The sequence below is a fragment of the Phalacrocorax carbo genome, chromosome 1, assembly GCF_963921805.1.
Source record: "Phalacrocorax carbo chromosome 1, bPhaCar2.1, whole genome shotgun sequence".
Taxonomy (NCBI): Eukaryota; Metazoa; Chordata; class Aves; order Suliformes; family Phalacrocoracidae; genus Phalacrocorax; species Phalacrocorax carbo.
The window spans coordinates 116342868-116359810 of record NC_087513.1 but is presented as its reverse complement, the minus strand read 5'-3'; the positions used below and the strand labels follow the sequence as shown (position 1 = coordinate 116359810).

The window sequence follows — 16943 nt, the reverse complement described above, 5'->3', positions numbered from 1 at the left end:
TGGAAAGGCCAGGACAGCCTCCAGGCTTTCCCCACCGTAGCAGAAGAGAAGCCGGTACCAAAACTTGGTGCTCCCAGCTCCTGGGGAGTAATTGCAGCACTGCAGGGCCAAGCTGAGTTCACCGTGCTGCGTCCTTGGGAAAGGACCTCCTTGCCTTGCCATTTTCCCCCATGGCACAAACAAGTCCGCAGCACAGCTAACATTGCAACCTGGATTTTCCGACTCCTGATCCCACTAGATGCTATCGGTATATACCCTGTGCTCCTCAGTGGACCAGAGTCCCTGCACAGCTCACAGAAAATTCCCCGTGCACGTGTTAAGATAAGCTCCCAAACTACAATTCAGCAAGAACAAAAAAGTAAGACCTGAAGAGTTTGCTATTTCAGAGAACAAGTGGGCTGATGAGATAACTGGGAGTGAAGAGCAAAACAAAAAGATTAAGAGACAAGCAAGCAAATAACAAAAGAAAATTACCATCTTTTCAAAATCAAATTTGAAAGGGAAAAAACAAGGCAATGAAAAACTGGCAAACAGAACATGGAAATTGTTATGAATAATCAGAATTATGCAGAGTTTAGCTGGAGAACTCACAAATGAAGTAAAAGGAGATTACAAAACTGTGGGGATGAAGGTCTAAAAACATTACTGTATTACAGGTAGGTTTAATAGGGGAAAGCATACACGCAACAAAGTAGAAAGGAAAGGGCACGGTGCTCTACCAATTTACAAAACCATACTAAATCTGAGCACTGACCAGGCTGATGTATATCATCCTTTCTACAACAGAGATAAAAATAAGAACAGAAATTACACTTGGGCGTGTGTGTGTGGATAAAAATCACTAACAAACCTCCAGGGGATAGCAAGATACCTAGTATTCAAAACCCAGTTACACCTGGCCACTTTCTCCTCCCCAAAGCCCTGTCGTAGCTCCACCCAGTTCAATAGATTCCTGGTCCGCAAAAAGTTTGACCCATTACCTTCCCAAAGGGTGTCTAAATCTCATTTTTTTTTAAAGATCTGTTTTGCAGCTGTCCTTGGCCCATCTCTCCTAAAGTAAAAATATCCTGCATACCAACCATGTCCCCCAAACCACCTCCTTTATCTGATGCCCTGAAGCATGAAGTGTCACAAGCATATGATTAAGGCATAGCCTGGCAAGGCCAAAGAAAACAGGTACGCCACAAAGTGCAAACCCACAGACTGTGCTACTGAGATCTATCATTTTACAAGCAGTTGCAATATTCTCCAGTTTAGCACTGACCAAATATGCAGCAATGGCTCGGCAATGTCATAATCCCACCCCAGTCTGGACCCTTTATTTGAAAGCTGCTTTGAGGGATTCAGTGCTTCTGTATCATCTTAATCAGCCTACAAATCTAGAGTCTAACATTCCTTGAATTCAAATACTAGCACACACCTTATTTAAATCAGTTCACTTTTGTTTGTTCCAGAACTAAGCACCTCCTGACACATGTAATACAATATTAAAAAAATGCACTGTGGTAAAAGCAATTTAAATGCAACTCATTAAAAATTATAAACAAATAGTGACTAGTAGAACAAATATTTGGCACAAATCTATTGCCCATTAGGAGATAAAGTTGGGAATCCTTATTTACATTCTTCCACTGTTTTCTCAGAGACACAGTGGCTGTGGGCAAGTCATTCAGGCTGAATGCCTCAACTTAATTTACATACCTAACCCACACTGGAACCAATGTGTCCTTGTCATGTTTTCCTCATGTTATAGATGAACAGTATTTGTTACAATTTTGTGAGATGTTGCTTGAATCACACTCCTAAACACTTTAAAAACAAAATATTGATGTTCTACTGCGGCAATTAGAACCATAAATGTGAGTTAGTAGCTAATTGAACTTCAGTTTAAAATATCGGTGAACCAGTGATTTAAAAGTTTGATTCTTCAGACGTATCCACACAGTTTCTGAAACATACTATTTTCATAATTACTTAAATGCAAAAGCTGTCAATATTAGGTCTCTAAAAAAAGGAGGGTGTTTTCTGCCAAGAGATGCATTTAAGGGAAAGACCTAAATTTGTTTTAATATACCCTCAATGCACAAGCACCACCTGCTCAGTGAATATAATTTCCTGAGAAGAAACAAGTCAATTATATGTATGATCTGAAGTCTTCAAAGCTGCCTGGGAGAGTAAAACTGCTCATTCCAGTGACAGCTGTGGGCCACAATCCCCTATGGCAGGCTTTGAAAAATCGCTGCTTTACAGATCAATTGGCAGTAAAATTCTCATTCTCTGCAAAGTCTCCTGGATATTCTTAAATTTGTAATGTGCCTGTAACACAGTATATCTGAGACAGATGATGCCGACACACTACAGAACTCAGAGTGGAGAGAGTGCTTTATTATTAAGGAGACAACTATCCTCCCTATTGACCTATGAATATGTATTTTCCAGTTTAATTCTTTACTGTTCACTAAGGACACTGCCAAAACCTGGCAAAGTCCAGCAGTAGCTTTGCCGTGCACATCGTACTTGTGTGTCCTTTTGCTGTCAATCACTCAGTTTTATGATATGCTGTATAGGAAGACTTGAATTGCAATTAACTAAATGAAGAAAACATACAGCAGAAGTCTGGGAGAAGGATGACTACTAGGCATGCTGCAGAGCACGTCTCAGTTGACCTGCAAATAGCTGGTGCTGCCCTACTGATGGCCCTTGATTTGAGGTTAAGGGGACACAGCCTGGATAGCACTGGGAGTTTTATAAGGGAGCAAAGCTAGGCTCACTATGCTGCTGAGGAATATCGCTTTGTTTGTTTTGTTTTTCAGGCAACCACTCCACACAGGTGTGGGGATTCCACACCATTTTGAGTGACAGGAAGATGGTTTCTGCAGCGGTCACTAGGACAAGGGCTGACTCTAAGAGACACACTGTTAAGCTGCAACCCATGCTACAACTATTGTATTGCACTAATTTTCATACAATTTGTTGCTACAAATATTGTGTTCCACTAATTTTCATATAATTCACCAGCCAGGAGGTCCAAGGAAGTAAGGGATTCAGGGTCCAACCATCTATGTACCATTGGAATATAAACTAGCTGAAGCTCTGTGAAGAATCACAAAACTAAATAAAATAAAATAAAATTTAAAAAGCAAACAAAGAAAATAACCAAAATGAAAAGCTGTGAAAGATTCAACACTCTCCCCCACATAGACACACAGTATCATTCGCACTCTCAGAAGCCTTTTCAGTTACCTCAGAAAAAACTCAGGGAAAGGTGACACACTATACTGCTTAATACACCACTCTACACCAACTTGCTAAGAAAGGGAACATAGACAGAATTAAAAATTGGTTGTGAAGGAGAGAAGACCTTAGGATTTCTCAGTAAGTACAGATATATATTCAGCTCAGTGACATCTCTTGAAAAGCCTTTTTTTTTTCCACTTTTAATTTTGTCCTGTTTAAAAAAAAATATTCTTTTCAACAGATGCTGTAATGTAGAACTGACTGATTTTACAAGGTGGATCAAGAACTGACTTTTCACTTCCTATTCCTAGATCATGTGTAGTATCCTGAGTAACTTCTTTTCCAGACCATATAAAATATTGGATGGTATACCAGGAATTCACCATACCCATACACTGAACAGAAATCTCCTCAGCAAAATCTACAAAAATGCAATTCTCCCACATTACCAGGTACTGAAACTGCCTGCTGCTTCCCCTTGTAATAGCTTGTCTCCTGAGTTCCCCAATTAAAAGCACACAAAACAACTATTTCCTGTAGTGCCCTCTCTCAATCACTTCTCCCTTTCAAGAAGCCAAGCAATTTAGGGGAGGGAACTGTCATGTTCAAATACAGGGGATCCAAATCCAGGGAAGGTAGAGTGTCTGCTAAATATTTAGAGATACTTGAACTGGGAGATGGAGGCGGAACAGCGATGGTGACATTAATCTGAAGGCTTCCTGCCCGTGTTTCAAGACACAATCACAATTATTTTCTCCTAAAACCTTGTCTCATTCAGAACACAAAATACGTCTGCTCTGAGGCCTCTGCAAAGAGCGTTATAGCCTACAGAACCCCTCGTCCTGCTTACTAAGTAGGCGATCTGCTACAGTAAGTGAGTTAAGCTAGTTTACGCATCTGGAAGATCCATTGGAGAAATGGCTTCTATTCACCTCTGCTACATAGTTCTCAAGATGCTGGTTACTGTCTTCTCCTGTCCTGGTCTCCCTGTTGAAGAACCCGAGACCTGATCCATGGAAGGACTGCTACCCAAGCCAAGCAGTAATTGTCATCCAAAGTGGTGAGATGTTAGAGTGCTAAGTACTCTAGGAAAAAAAAAAATCTAGAAGCTAAAAGTCTCAACTTCAGCATCCAAAATTAGTGGAACTTGGTCCCTCTGCCTTAAGCTCCCCACCTGTACAAGGAGAGTAACACCAGCTCCTTGTTCTGCTGAAGCCATCGGAAGGTATTTTAGTGTTTATAAAATGCTTCTACTCCAACAGAAGGATGAGGTAGTTAGTAATTCTGTCTTGAGGCAAGGCTTTGGTTAGCTCCTGTGTGTAGGCAACAAGCCTTCATCCTAAAATGCAAAACTGGCAGGATCAAGCCACATTTTGAAGGACATCGTGGAGCAGGAGTGCAAGACAGTCATGACCACAACGCCATTGCTTTCGGTTAAGTAACAGGCACATGGCGGAGATTTGCTCCCTCGCCCTATCTGTCAGTCTGCTGTAACTGGCAGCTGTCACCACTCCCACTTCGCAGGGGAACGAAGAGGACCTCAGAAGAGGGAGTGAAACCACGAGCCACCCCTGGGGAGATGATCCAAGAAGGGCTTCACAAAAGGCGCACCTCTGGAGCCACCTCGCCTTCCTCCAGTGGCATAGGTCGCCAGGTTGGCCAACCACCCGACTAGACACAGCTGCATTACAGGGATGAGGAGGAGCGTGCCACTAATTGTTATGTTGATTACCGCAGGCAGCCCCAGCGCAGTGCGGGTTGCCTAGCAACATTTCTCAGTCCTTGCGAGAGCCAGCATCCATTTCGGAGGTAGCCTCAAGGAGCAACAACACACTGGTGTAAGCGAGCAGGGGGTGTGATCCACAGCACCTTCCTCCTGCGCTGCGGGGGAAGCCTGACATCCGAGATGCCAGTTCACAGCTTAATTTACGTTCATCATACTTCCCATAAACCACACGGTCATCTTTAACATCCTTAACAAAAACCGTATCAGAAACACAAGCAAGTCCTACAGGGTACATATGGTAATTAACATTTAGTTCAGATGCATTAGAGAAAAAGAATCAATCCTGCCAATTAGCAACCAGCAGATTAAGTATGACTTTTATCAGTCAACATCCTGACTGGCTTTGAAAATAGTTACGTAAAAATGACATAACGAAATAACATTGCATATCCTGGGGAAAGTAGTTCTGCAGGCCTGGACTCAGGCTGCTCGTAACACGACGACTAAACAGCAACAAAAAGCCGACACCACACAGAATAAAAAACCCAAAACACTTGAAGCAGAATGCACACATGCACGCACAGCCATGCACCACCTCACTGAGATCACAGACATTACAGGCGTACTCCCAAAAAGCACAAGGAAGACCAAACAATGAGAGTTACATATGTATGTGTATAAAGGAACACTTAAGGGATTTTAAGGAAAAACGCATCACACATACCCTCCTCTTCTGTGGCGCTCCTTGTGCTTGGAGATTTTGTAAGGTAGAGACCTTTCTCCCAGGTTTTCTAGGTTCCTCACAATGGCTCCTCTCTCCATCAGAGCCTCAACGGTGCGCTTCAGCACAGCTGCAGTTTCAGGCTTTAAAAGAAAAAAAAAAAAAAGAGAAAGTGAGAAACGTACACAAATCTGGTTATTCTTATCATGCTATTAGCAGGGACATTTGTACTCGCACCGCTCAGCACTGGAAGAGATCATTCCATATCCTGGGAGGGCAAAGTGGAAGCAGAAGCAGATCTCCTCCTAAGGAAGACTGTTTTTAAGAACAACCAACCAATTCCTCTGAATTATGGCAACAGTGAAGTTTCCACCAACTTCAAAGTCAGGCCCCAACAACAAGAAGAAAAAGGAAAGAGTTAATGGATCTAACTCACCTGGCATCACTCTGGCTGACCCTTGCACAGCTGTAAGTAAATACATGTAGCTAAGCGCAATTATGAATTGGCAACAGTTTTAAGGTCCCTGGGCCATCGATGCTCATTAATATCGCTCACCCCAATATTTAAAGCGAACAGTGTGGGGGGAACACTAATCCATGGCTCGCTACAGAGCTAACAATTAGCACCACGTGAATTTTATATGGTCATTTCAACTGCATGTGCATAATAGGTATTTGGACCCTTGGCTACATCACTGCACGTCTCATTACTTTTGCATAGCCAACACCCAAGCCCTTTTAAGAGTTAAGGGACTGAGGTGCAGTAATTAGTCTAACATGCAGAGATTTCACTCCTTAGAAAAACAAGTTTGAGGGACAGGCAGCCAAAAAACAGTAGGTAAAACAGATGCCACGTTTTCTCGCTCACTGAGTATCAGAGCTCTTCAGAGTGCTGAATCATTGCGGTAATGACACTCAACAATATCTACGAAAATGTTAATAAAGTACAAATTAGAATGTTTTGAAAACAACTGCAAACTTATACACTCTCAGCAACAAGAAGTATTTTAAGAAACAGAACTCCTACAGAGAAATTAAACTAAATGGATGCCCAACTGAACACAAACCAAACTGTACAGCTTTCTTCTGTGTTCCTTGCAACACCTGCACGTGAAGATATGCCCAAGTCTATTTGTCCAGAGAGATCGCAACAGCTGTAAATGGAAAAGTAATGGAAGAGCTGATTTTCAGCTTTATTCAGATTTTATTTTGTTAAATCAGACCACCATAATAATTTCACTGTCCCTTCTCGGACAAGAGTAAAACTTGTGTAAGCCTTCAATCACCTTATGTATAAGATGACTGAAAGTTAGTTTCCTAAGTCTAAGGTAGAGATGTACACCATGACTAAGAAAAAGGGTTGTTTAATGTCCAGATCCCTTAATAGAAATTGGTGGGAAAAGGTGGTACTAGAATCTCACAACATGCAGTGCAGCCCATGCTCCAGCATGTGAAATTTATCTTTCATTTTCCTGAGGATACAAGGTGATACAAAAGAGCTTCCAAATGCAGAGCAGAAATGTTCAATATATGATGTTTTGCAAGGCTGATGGCTCTTTCAAAGACCTGAAGTACAGATGGCCTGAAACGGTTTCTTGTTTCCACAGGCCAACTGCCCTGTGGCAGTCAAGAGTCAATCACGGGATCATGCCTACTGCTCCTTGCTATCAATCGGAAATTTTATCGCCCTCTCTGCAGCTGCATAAACCGTTTGGGAAATTTATTTTCAACACAAAGAGCCTAAACAGTTATAAGGTCAGCAAAAATGCCTGGACCTTTTTTTCAACATATGTTTAGATTGTGTTGTGAAACAATTACGGGGACCAGACAAGTATGTTCACACATGAAGAAGTGTTGCTACCCTGCCAAAATTCTTCAATGCATTAAAACTATTGTTTCTCACAACAGACAAATACTAAAGGTATGTCCTGTCACAGTGTGAAAAGTTAGGATGAAGGGATTAAGAAATTTTATGGATTATACTATACTAATTTAAATCACATTTTAGCTCAAAATCAGGAATAACACTATTCTTCTGTTGACTTTGGATGGCTGCCTCCATTATCACTGATTAGATTTTCAAGGAAGCACCTTTCATGCTTAGGACCTCCCTCCCCAAAATGTTTGCAGAACTAATTGGGTCTCCTTTTAAAATTCCTCTTGGTCTTTTGCCACAAAGCAAGCCATTCCCACAAACGTTATAGGAGTCTGATTTTCTAGAGATTTCCAAAACTCATTCGAGCTTACCTGGAACAAAACCAGTGTGTTCAAAACTTACAAAGGGGAGACTGGCAGATGAACAGGCGGACTGCAACTATACAGCCCTTTGCTAGAAAAATAGCATTAAACCAATTCTGTAAAATCATTTGGGCACTCGCACGTCGATGCTACAGCTACTGATGCTGGCTAGCTGCTGATGCTGACTATGTTAATACTTCCATTCCCCCCTCTAAATCTCTCTCTCATCTCTCAAATACTTCTGCATACTAGATTCAAATACTACAGAGGACCACATCAACACAAGGATTTTCTTCCAGGACTGGATTCTTAATTTTCCCTACATGCTTATATTTTGCATTACTTTTCATCCTCTAACGTGTCTGAAAGCTACCACCAAGCAGTCCCTTGCAGTCCTCTCTCTCTCCAGGAACCCAAGAAGAAGGACAAGCAAATACTATCAGAGAAGACCTGGGAAGCGGCAGCTACGGCACGTTACTCCCTCCATACTTGGAGCAGTATTCAAGGAGTAGGAAGGGTGACTGTGAAATCTGTTGGCTGAGCTGACAGGACTGAAGGTGAGGAACAGCATCAAGAAAAGCCAAGTAAGGAGATCAAGTAGTGTTTTCACAATAATGGAGAAAAGCGTAGAACAAAATCTGTTATTCTGCATCACACCCACGTCTTGTTTGCCATAGTGGAAAGTGTTCTTTCAAATTCTGCTATTGGAGAAACATCATTAACAGCCAGAGAAAGGTAGCAGCTCCCCTTTACTTGACTCTGCCCTCCACACTCTACAAACGCCAAAACACAAGGGGAGAGAGGGAAGCATAGGGTCTTTTCTTAATACTTTCCCCGTCAAGAATTTCTACCCAAGCTCCTTATTGCTGTTTTAGCTTAACTTACATGGCACAAAGGCAAGAGAAGCTGGCCCAAACTCTAGACAGTTTTTGTGTTGCTTCTATCAACACAGGATCTCAGCACCCAAACCCATCTAAATGAGGAGCTACTGGTGAGACACCCTCGTTTGTTGTGAGGCAAGTTTCACACAGACAAGCCAAAAACTAGGGTAGCAGAGCTGCTAGCGATATCCAGAGTTTAATGCTGGAAGAACCATACCAGAAATCTTTTCTAGTTTCAAGAAAGAAGAGGAAAAACAAGAACAACTGAGTTCACAAAGCAGGAACCAAGCTACACATTCCTATCTAAAAGGTTTTGCCTTTTAAACAATAATCTGACACCAACCATCAGGATTTTACTTATCCACCTCAGTAAGGGAAATGAGCAGTTTTAGGAGAGAAAGGGCAGCTAACGTAACAGCTTTAATATTTCGTGCACTGCAGTGCACCTGTAGTGCTTCCAACCCTAGGCTTGAAAATACACTCTTGGAAAGCAACAGGATCTGCCATTCAAATCTTCTCCCACTGTGCCTGCTGTGTGTGGTTAGGTTGCAGAAGCCTCCACGGCGCTCAGGCAATTATCACAGGAGAAATCTGTCAGGTCAATGAATAAAAACACTGTTAAGTTTACTGTTGCTACTTGTCTCCCACTTGCATAAAAAATGCTGATCCATAAACAGAGCTCTGTTCAAAAGAGACCTTAATTGACTGAGACCTTTAGACAAACAGCTGTATGTCCAGCAGTGGAGTTGTCTGACATAAACTTCTTAACAACCATGCGCATTTAAGTTCAACATTATTGGGTAAGCTCACTCCTCTACATCCCTCATACCCTCGCATGACACACAAGTTTTTTGTCTCTTTCATACATGCCAACAGATCAGCACATTCCCTGAGTGGCTCCATGTCCAACATGATGTGCAGTTTCTAAACACAATGAAGCCTAAGATCAAGTCCCATGTATTTAAAAACAAAACAAAACAAAAAGAACAAGAAAAGAAAGCCGCAGATTTCTACATTAAGGATTGTAAAATATAACGCGTTTCTGCAACCTCCCCACTTGTGGACATACTTTGAAAACACAAACTAATTGTTGGTTTTGAAAGCTTGTCACTGTAATCCCTCTCATTCTTCCTCTCCAAAAAAGACCATGGTTTATCATAGCTTGCCTAAACCCATTGACCAAACTATATATAGGCTAGCCCTTGCTAACCATAATATCCACAGACACAGGTTCCTTGGTTTGCCTCAGAGCCAGCCCAGCTGAGGACATAGGAAATGGTATTGCCTGGCTCCCAACCCAGGACCCACAACATTTTTTCCTGAACAGCCAGCACTAATTCCAGTACCACAGATGTGGGGAAGCAAAGATGGGGGAGAGAAAAGGAGAAAATGGAAGCTGGTGCCAGGACATCCATGCTGGAGAGGAGGAAGCGCTAGCAGGAGCACGTAAGCCCTGGTATGTAATTCTAGCCCTGGTTCCCCCTCCTGTGTGCATAGTCAAGCCAGAGCCCTTTCAGCTGGCTTCACCCTTAGTGAACTTGGTGAACTTTGTTAGTGAACTTGGTTCACTATCATTTGGCCACAAGTAGTTATCCTGTTCTCAGAAAGGTACAGCCCTACAGACCCGACCAAGCCATGAGAAGAAAAGGGAGGTCACTGCAGGCTGTCTAAGGGCTTTTCTTTGGAAAACTGCCCCTGGAAGAAGTAACTGAAGGACTTGTCTACAGATCAAAATTCCCCACTCCTCTACTCCCACGCTTTTTAAAATGAGAGCTGCCCAGAAGAACATGTTAACTACCATGTCAACCCCGTATCTGCCGGGCAAAACAATCACAACAGAAGTACACCACAAAACATACTTTCTGTGTATCATTGGCTTTCTCCACAGATGAGGATCACTGCAGCCATGTTTACCACGCACCTGCACCACCAGCGAGACCCCATGGAGCTGCTGCCGATGCTGCAAGAACTACACACATTGAGATCACTGGGCACCTTTCCACAAAGTGTCCAGTTCAGTTTATTTAAAATTCCACTATTCCCATTAAGTTATATGTAGCCCCAGGTGTCACACAAACCACAGCTGAACACCATGACCTAAGTACTTCCTCCATACTTCTGGCTTCTCCCCTTCTCCTCGCCAGCCTTTCAGCTTAGCATGATCATCACTGAAGTGATCAGAAAGCTGTTTAACAGCACAGCCTTCTTCAGCATCTCACCAGACTGTGCAGATGGAAATGGACAGGGGTGCACCATCAATTACTGCCCAGGATCAAAGTCATAAATGCACCATAATAACCAGCGAGTACTGCAACACAGCACCAACAACCTCTTTTTGAGAGGAAGTTATGTACCACCAGTGTGAGTAAAAAAAACTATAACGTGGTTTTTATCAGTCAGACAGAACTCACACGGCAACCAGAAAGTGTATTAAAAATAGGCGAACAGGGAATACTGTGACAGCAAAGTATCTTCTGTTCTACCAGAGGCCAAACAGACATGAGCTCGTCAGCCATGAAGCTGCGAAGAACAGCTTGGAGACAGACCAGAAACATAGCAAGGGCTTGAAATAAAGCTTTTGTAACGCTGGTATCTCCTAAAAATCAAGGAGCCACCCACCCAGTCCTAAAGGGAAGGACAATGCTGTGGCTAGAACTAGAGCCACGTGAAAGGACTCTGCACCACTGCTCAATTTTCCATCTTGTTAGCTGGCCAGAGGGAGCTTAAGAGAGGACAGAAAGTCAAAAGTATAAAAAGCATAACTAGCTGAAAAAGAAGCCACCAAAGCTCCTCCAAAAAGTCTTTAGAGAGAGGAAAGGAAGAGACTTAGTTTTAGGGCTAGGACTGTACTCAAGCTTTTCTGGCCACTTACTCAGTTCAACAGGAAGCATTTAAAGTCAGTGGGCACATCTCCTTAAATTATAAACAGAAAGCAATCCATCATAATTAGCTTGATTATCCCTGCAATGTAGTAACAGTAGGATAAAATTATGTCTGTCTTTGGTCGTTAAACAGTTACAAAAGATTCTGAAATTATTTACTGAGGTGGAAATCAAAGAATGCAAAATCTATGTTTACAGGAAAGCTGCAATCCAGAAGCAGCAAAACTAGGGGGAAAAAACAACTCCTTACTGTCATTTACTACATACCACTAGAAACTTATTAGTGAAAATGATAAAAAAAACGCACATACATTTGTGAACTAGCCAAGATCAACACTGGCATAAGAAAGAAGAGCTTTGCAATAAGAAACCAGGGGAAGCTGGAAAGAGCCATTTGATTGTCACACCCTGTTTTAGTACACAAGAAGACATAGCAAACAGATGAAAAAATAATCAGCAGATTAAGAATGGACAGCAAAGAAAAAATTTCTGCTAATAATAGTTAAAAATTATAGCCAAGCATACAACACAGCTAGTGGCAGGGTTGTTCTTTATCTGGCTAGGGAACAAACTTGAACTCCGGGTGCAAGATGTAAAGGTGCAATTACTATAAAAGCACAAACAACACAGAGCAGCAGTCCTAAGTAGGGTACAGCCACTGAAGGATATGTACTATTCAGAAAAGATCAAAATAAAGATAAAAGCAGTAGATCAAGTAAACAGAATATATGGGAGCCGTGCTGCACCCCTGCTAAAAACGGCTGCATGTGACCGACTAGTGCAATCAGGATGTCCGGAAACTGAGCGACAAAAATGTGAGGACTCTGGACACCTGCCTGGAAGTTCAGACCCGCACAAGGGTGGGGAGGGATCAGTCTAGGGAAAGCTGGACATAGGACAGCACTAGGTAGGGACAGAGGTTTCTCTAACTACAACAGTACAAGTTTCCCAATACAGAATAAGGAACAAATGGGAGAAATCCAGGTGCTCCTGAACATGGTACCCTTTTGTATTTCCAGCAAACATTGATTGAACAAAAAGGCGTGATACTATTCTAGAAACAGATTCAGCAAATAGCGAGAAAGTTATAGCAGGAAAGTCACCAAAAATAAGTTTGAGGGAGTGATCAAAACTGACTCAGTCTGAATTAAATATAACCCCCCACCCTCAAAACAGATCTTTAATTAGCATTTTAATGGGGTACTGGTCAAGGAACTAGCAACTTCACTTCATGTAAATATGAATCCCAGGAACTTGGATGCAGAGGAAGCAGCACCTTTAAAGTCAAAGTGATGCGAGTACCTCTTCTGTTCCAAAATCCCCCTTTCTTCTTCAAAGAACCTAAATTCGACAATATATTTTTTTAACTCAACATTTAAGATCAAAGGAAATTATTAAAGAAACTGAACTAAAAACCAAGCAATACGAGTGCCCTATAAATACGAAGTCTCAGTTAAATTAACATATCAGTCTTAACACTGAACTTAGCTGAATTTAATTAATTTTATAGAGCTGTTACTCTTGATAATTTCTAAAAAGAATTCTAGAAGGTGTATTGTAAGTCTGAAGTAAACAGCAACAAAATCCTCCACGATTCAGGGCCATTTCAAGTGTTTATTACTAGAAACAGTTAACATAAAAACTGGCCACAACTTCAGAATCCATTAAACACCTTCCTTAAAACTCCATTTAGAAACTTACCCTCTTCTTCTCACCCACAATAAATTATAATACAGACTGCAGTGTAACACTCCTGGTCAGCTAAAGTCTGCTTATCAGAAATGTGCTACGGCCAAGCTTACCAGAAACTAACAGTAAGTTTTGACCCTCTCATGACTTTTAGATGTGAATACATTTCATCAGGTTTACTTTATGTGTTCATTAAGCTTCAATAATCAAGAGTGGAAAGAAAAATAAATTAAAAAACAAACAAAAAAAAAACACGGAGGGAGATATTTTCAGACAGCTTTTGTCCCTGGTCTTTGAAACACATGCAAACACACACGTACGCACTCACACACAATTCCTGTTGTTTCCACATTTGTTGTATATAAGATGAAAAACAGAAGACATCCCAATGAAGAGAACAAAAAGATAAGACTAAAAGCAGAAAAAGGGGGAGGTGAGAGGAAAAGAAAAATTCTCCCATCTTGTGATACAGAAACTGGAACTACAGTGAAGAAGCCAATGCTTCTTTCACCTCCTCCTCACTTCGCAATGCTAAACCTCTCCCTGAGCACATTGTGAGGGGACACCTGGTTGCAGTTTGCCAATTCAAGTCATCAGTTGCTCTCCCCAAAGCAATGAGCTGCTAGTTTTAAGATACTCTGGAACTTACTGACTTCTCAAGCCTTCCCTTTGATTCCTCAAGCGTTTGGACTACGATTGCCCAACCTCACAAGACCCCGAGATAAGCAAAACGTAAAGCCAGACTTAACTGCGCAGCCTAATCAAGAGCTGCATTAAGTCATCCTTAGACAAGTTTAAAAAAGAAATCCAGTGCATGACAGTATTTTTAGATGTATTCAGGATTTTAACCACCACAGAGCAGAAGTTTTGCTCTTTCTTTCTCTCCTTCTTCCAAGATAACAGCTGACTGTTAGTCTACTCCTTTCTTGAGAAAGCTGATTATGCCTCCTCTGGATAAGAGGTCTTGTAGTGCAATTTTACCCATTAAGATGCTTAATATTACATAATTCCTATGAAAACAGGCTGAGGATGAAATAAAAACCAGCACCAGAATTAAGTTGGAACTTAAGTTTGGAAGCTTACTTCTCAAGAATGTCACCTATACTATCAAATTTCTCAAGACAAGACTAATTATTAGAATTTTAATTCTGGATAAAATCTCTATTCTCAAATAAGCTTTGTCTTTCCATCTCCTGCCTCTAACTCAGCTTTGTTTCCATCTCCATACCCTGTGTGTATAGCTCCCCTATTATTTTCTCTCATCACCTTATTTTAAGCTTTTCTATTCACTCATATATTGAACACCAGCTTGGAAGACTTACAGACACTGACAGAAAGTGTCCAAAAGCAATGGCTGCTATTCCAAAGTGTGCTGAAACCCATCATCCCCTTGCCCCAGGTGTTTGACAGGAAAAGGCTGCCTGAATGCAGAGCTAAATGCTGCTTCAGCTGCCTGGCACCTCCATCCACCAGCTTCAGTGCAAGTTGGGGAAGGGACACAAATCAAACCACCTTCACGCTGCTGCTGTTACCACTTGTTTCCCTGGATGCATCAGGGACAAAGTCAGTGGTATTAAGAAGCAGAAGGGTTTCGGTGTGTTGGAAACAGTAGACAGCATGTCCAGGGTTCACAACCCAAGTCACCCCCCTGCCATGCGATACTGAGCCTGGTACTTTGCCCCACAAGCAATAGCTCACTCACAACCCATGCGCAGGCAGCTCTGAACCCACAGAGGTTCTTCCAGTGTAAGTGCTCTGGGCACGTTCAGCATTTTTCAAAGTAGCTTTCGCAGATCTGTAATTGGGGAAAATCTGCACAGCAGCAAAGGCAACAGGCACTGCATGGCTTCCAGAAGACAAACACTAGTTTGGTTGAGAGATGCAGCTGTGAAGGCCAAATACAATTAATTTTTACGTTCTCTGGGTTGGAGGCGTCCAGCCTCTAAGTGCCAGCAACAGTCCAGTCTTGGGAGAAATACCTGCAACTGTCCAAAGCATCCATTGTAGCAGTTCGGTGTGCGGATATACTGCAACCAAGTCACCAACACTCCAGACCTAGGGTGTACCACTAGCACCATCCAGACTAGTCTATACCACTGAAAAGCTCCCTTCTATGAGAGAAGTCTTTTAGGGGCTAGAGATCTGATTCCTAACATGTAGGTGTCCTACCCATCACACACATCCTTACTGCCACAGAACAAAGAAAAGTCAGGACTAAGGAAAAAGTGAACATGGTTAGTGAAAAACCTTTCCAAAGAGTGTGTGAGGACCATAGCCATAATTTTTAAATCCTCATTTTTGCAGAACTATCTTTGGCTCTGAACCAGAAGAGCATTTAGGGAGGAGGTTGCACTGTTTTGACCAACTGGTATGCACAAGTGAAAGTGAACCTTGTCAATTTCTTGCTCAAATTCTCCTGTATGTTACTGCATATATTCTGGGATACTCAAAGCTAAGTTACAAAACTAGTTTCATCGTTCAGATAAGTATTAGCAGTTTCTGACAGGTTAAAGGGTTATCAGTATCACAACCATAAAGTCCAATTGTCACCTTATTCCTATCAGGCCATGAGCACCTAAATAAAAAAATCTAAAATCACTAAGTACAGCTCGATTAAACATGCTTGCTAGACAGGCAGGAAGAGATCATGGAGCTGAAACCTCCCGGCTGGTTCACTTTCCTGGCATGAGAACTAGCAGAGGGCAAACTGGGACAGCCACATCCAAGGAGGGACAGTTCACTTCAGAGCCAATGGGCAAAGAGTACTCATTACCATCATCTCCTTGGGTTTTTCCAGTGAACCCTCAAAATAAGTGCTGCTGCAGCATTTATTGAACCTGCCCACAACTTGCTTGGGCCAGGACTCCACACCCAGAGAAGCATAAAAGTATCAGACATCAGTAAATTGGAAATTGACAGAGTCTTTCCTAACTAACACAAATGGAACCAGCTGGTGACAAAGAGGCTTCTTGAGTCTCTCTTAAAAATCAATGAAATGGGAAGCTGTTCACTGAATAGAAAAACCACTTACTTAGCTAACTAGATAACCAATTAATTAACAGCTAACTAAGAAAAACACAGGAGTCCCACTCCTTCCTGGAAATCACAAATCCAAACCAACTCTGCCAGCTGGAAAGCTCTGCTTATTTTTTATCCCAAATCCAAAGCTTCCTCTTCAAGTATGTTTTGTACCCATTCCTTCAACCAACCAATAGCTTCCACTTTTCCTTTAAAATACAGCAGCAAAAGTATGCCAATAATAATTTTGATGAATACAGCATTTCCTCTGCAGTCGAAAAATCTGGCTTTAGTGTCCTTCCCACAATTTTTGCCAACATACCCATCTCTAAAAGATGCCAACACCCCGTCTTTGAAAGGACACCTTCATCCCAAATCCACAGGTGATTAACCACAGGCCTGCCCCCCTCCTTGCTGAACTGTCACTACCAGACAATGAAGAAGTCACAATTCACATTGCGCTTTCCATGGCTGTTAGTTCAAATATGTTCTTATGGGGAAAGGATGAGGGGGAGAAGGAAGTGGAAGGCTTGTGTTTGGTCTCCACTTCC

At 41.9% G+C, this 16943-nt stretch overlaps 1 protein-coding gene across 1 annotated transcript in view; it reads right to left on the bottom strand.

The window, feature by feature from the left end:
- Positions 1 to 16943, bottom strand: part of MRPS6 (mitochondrial ribosomal protein S6) — a 46805-nt gene that overhangs the window by 6567 nt on the left and 23295 nt on the right. Inside the window, exon 2 of the mRNA XM_064471261.1 lies at positions 5688 to 5827. Coding sequence (XP_064327331.1) covers positions 5688 to 5827 — 140 coding nt within the window. The remainder of the gene's footprint in view (positions 1 to 5687; positions 5828 to 16943) is intronic.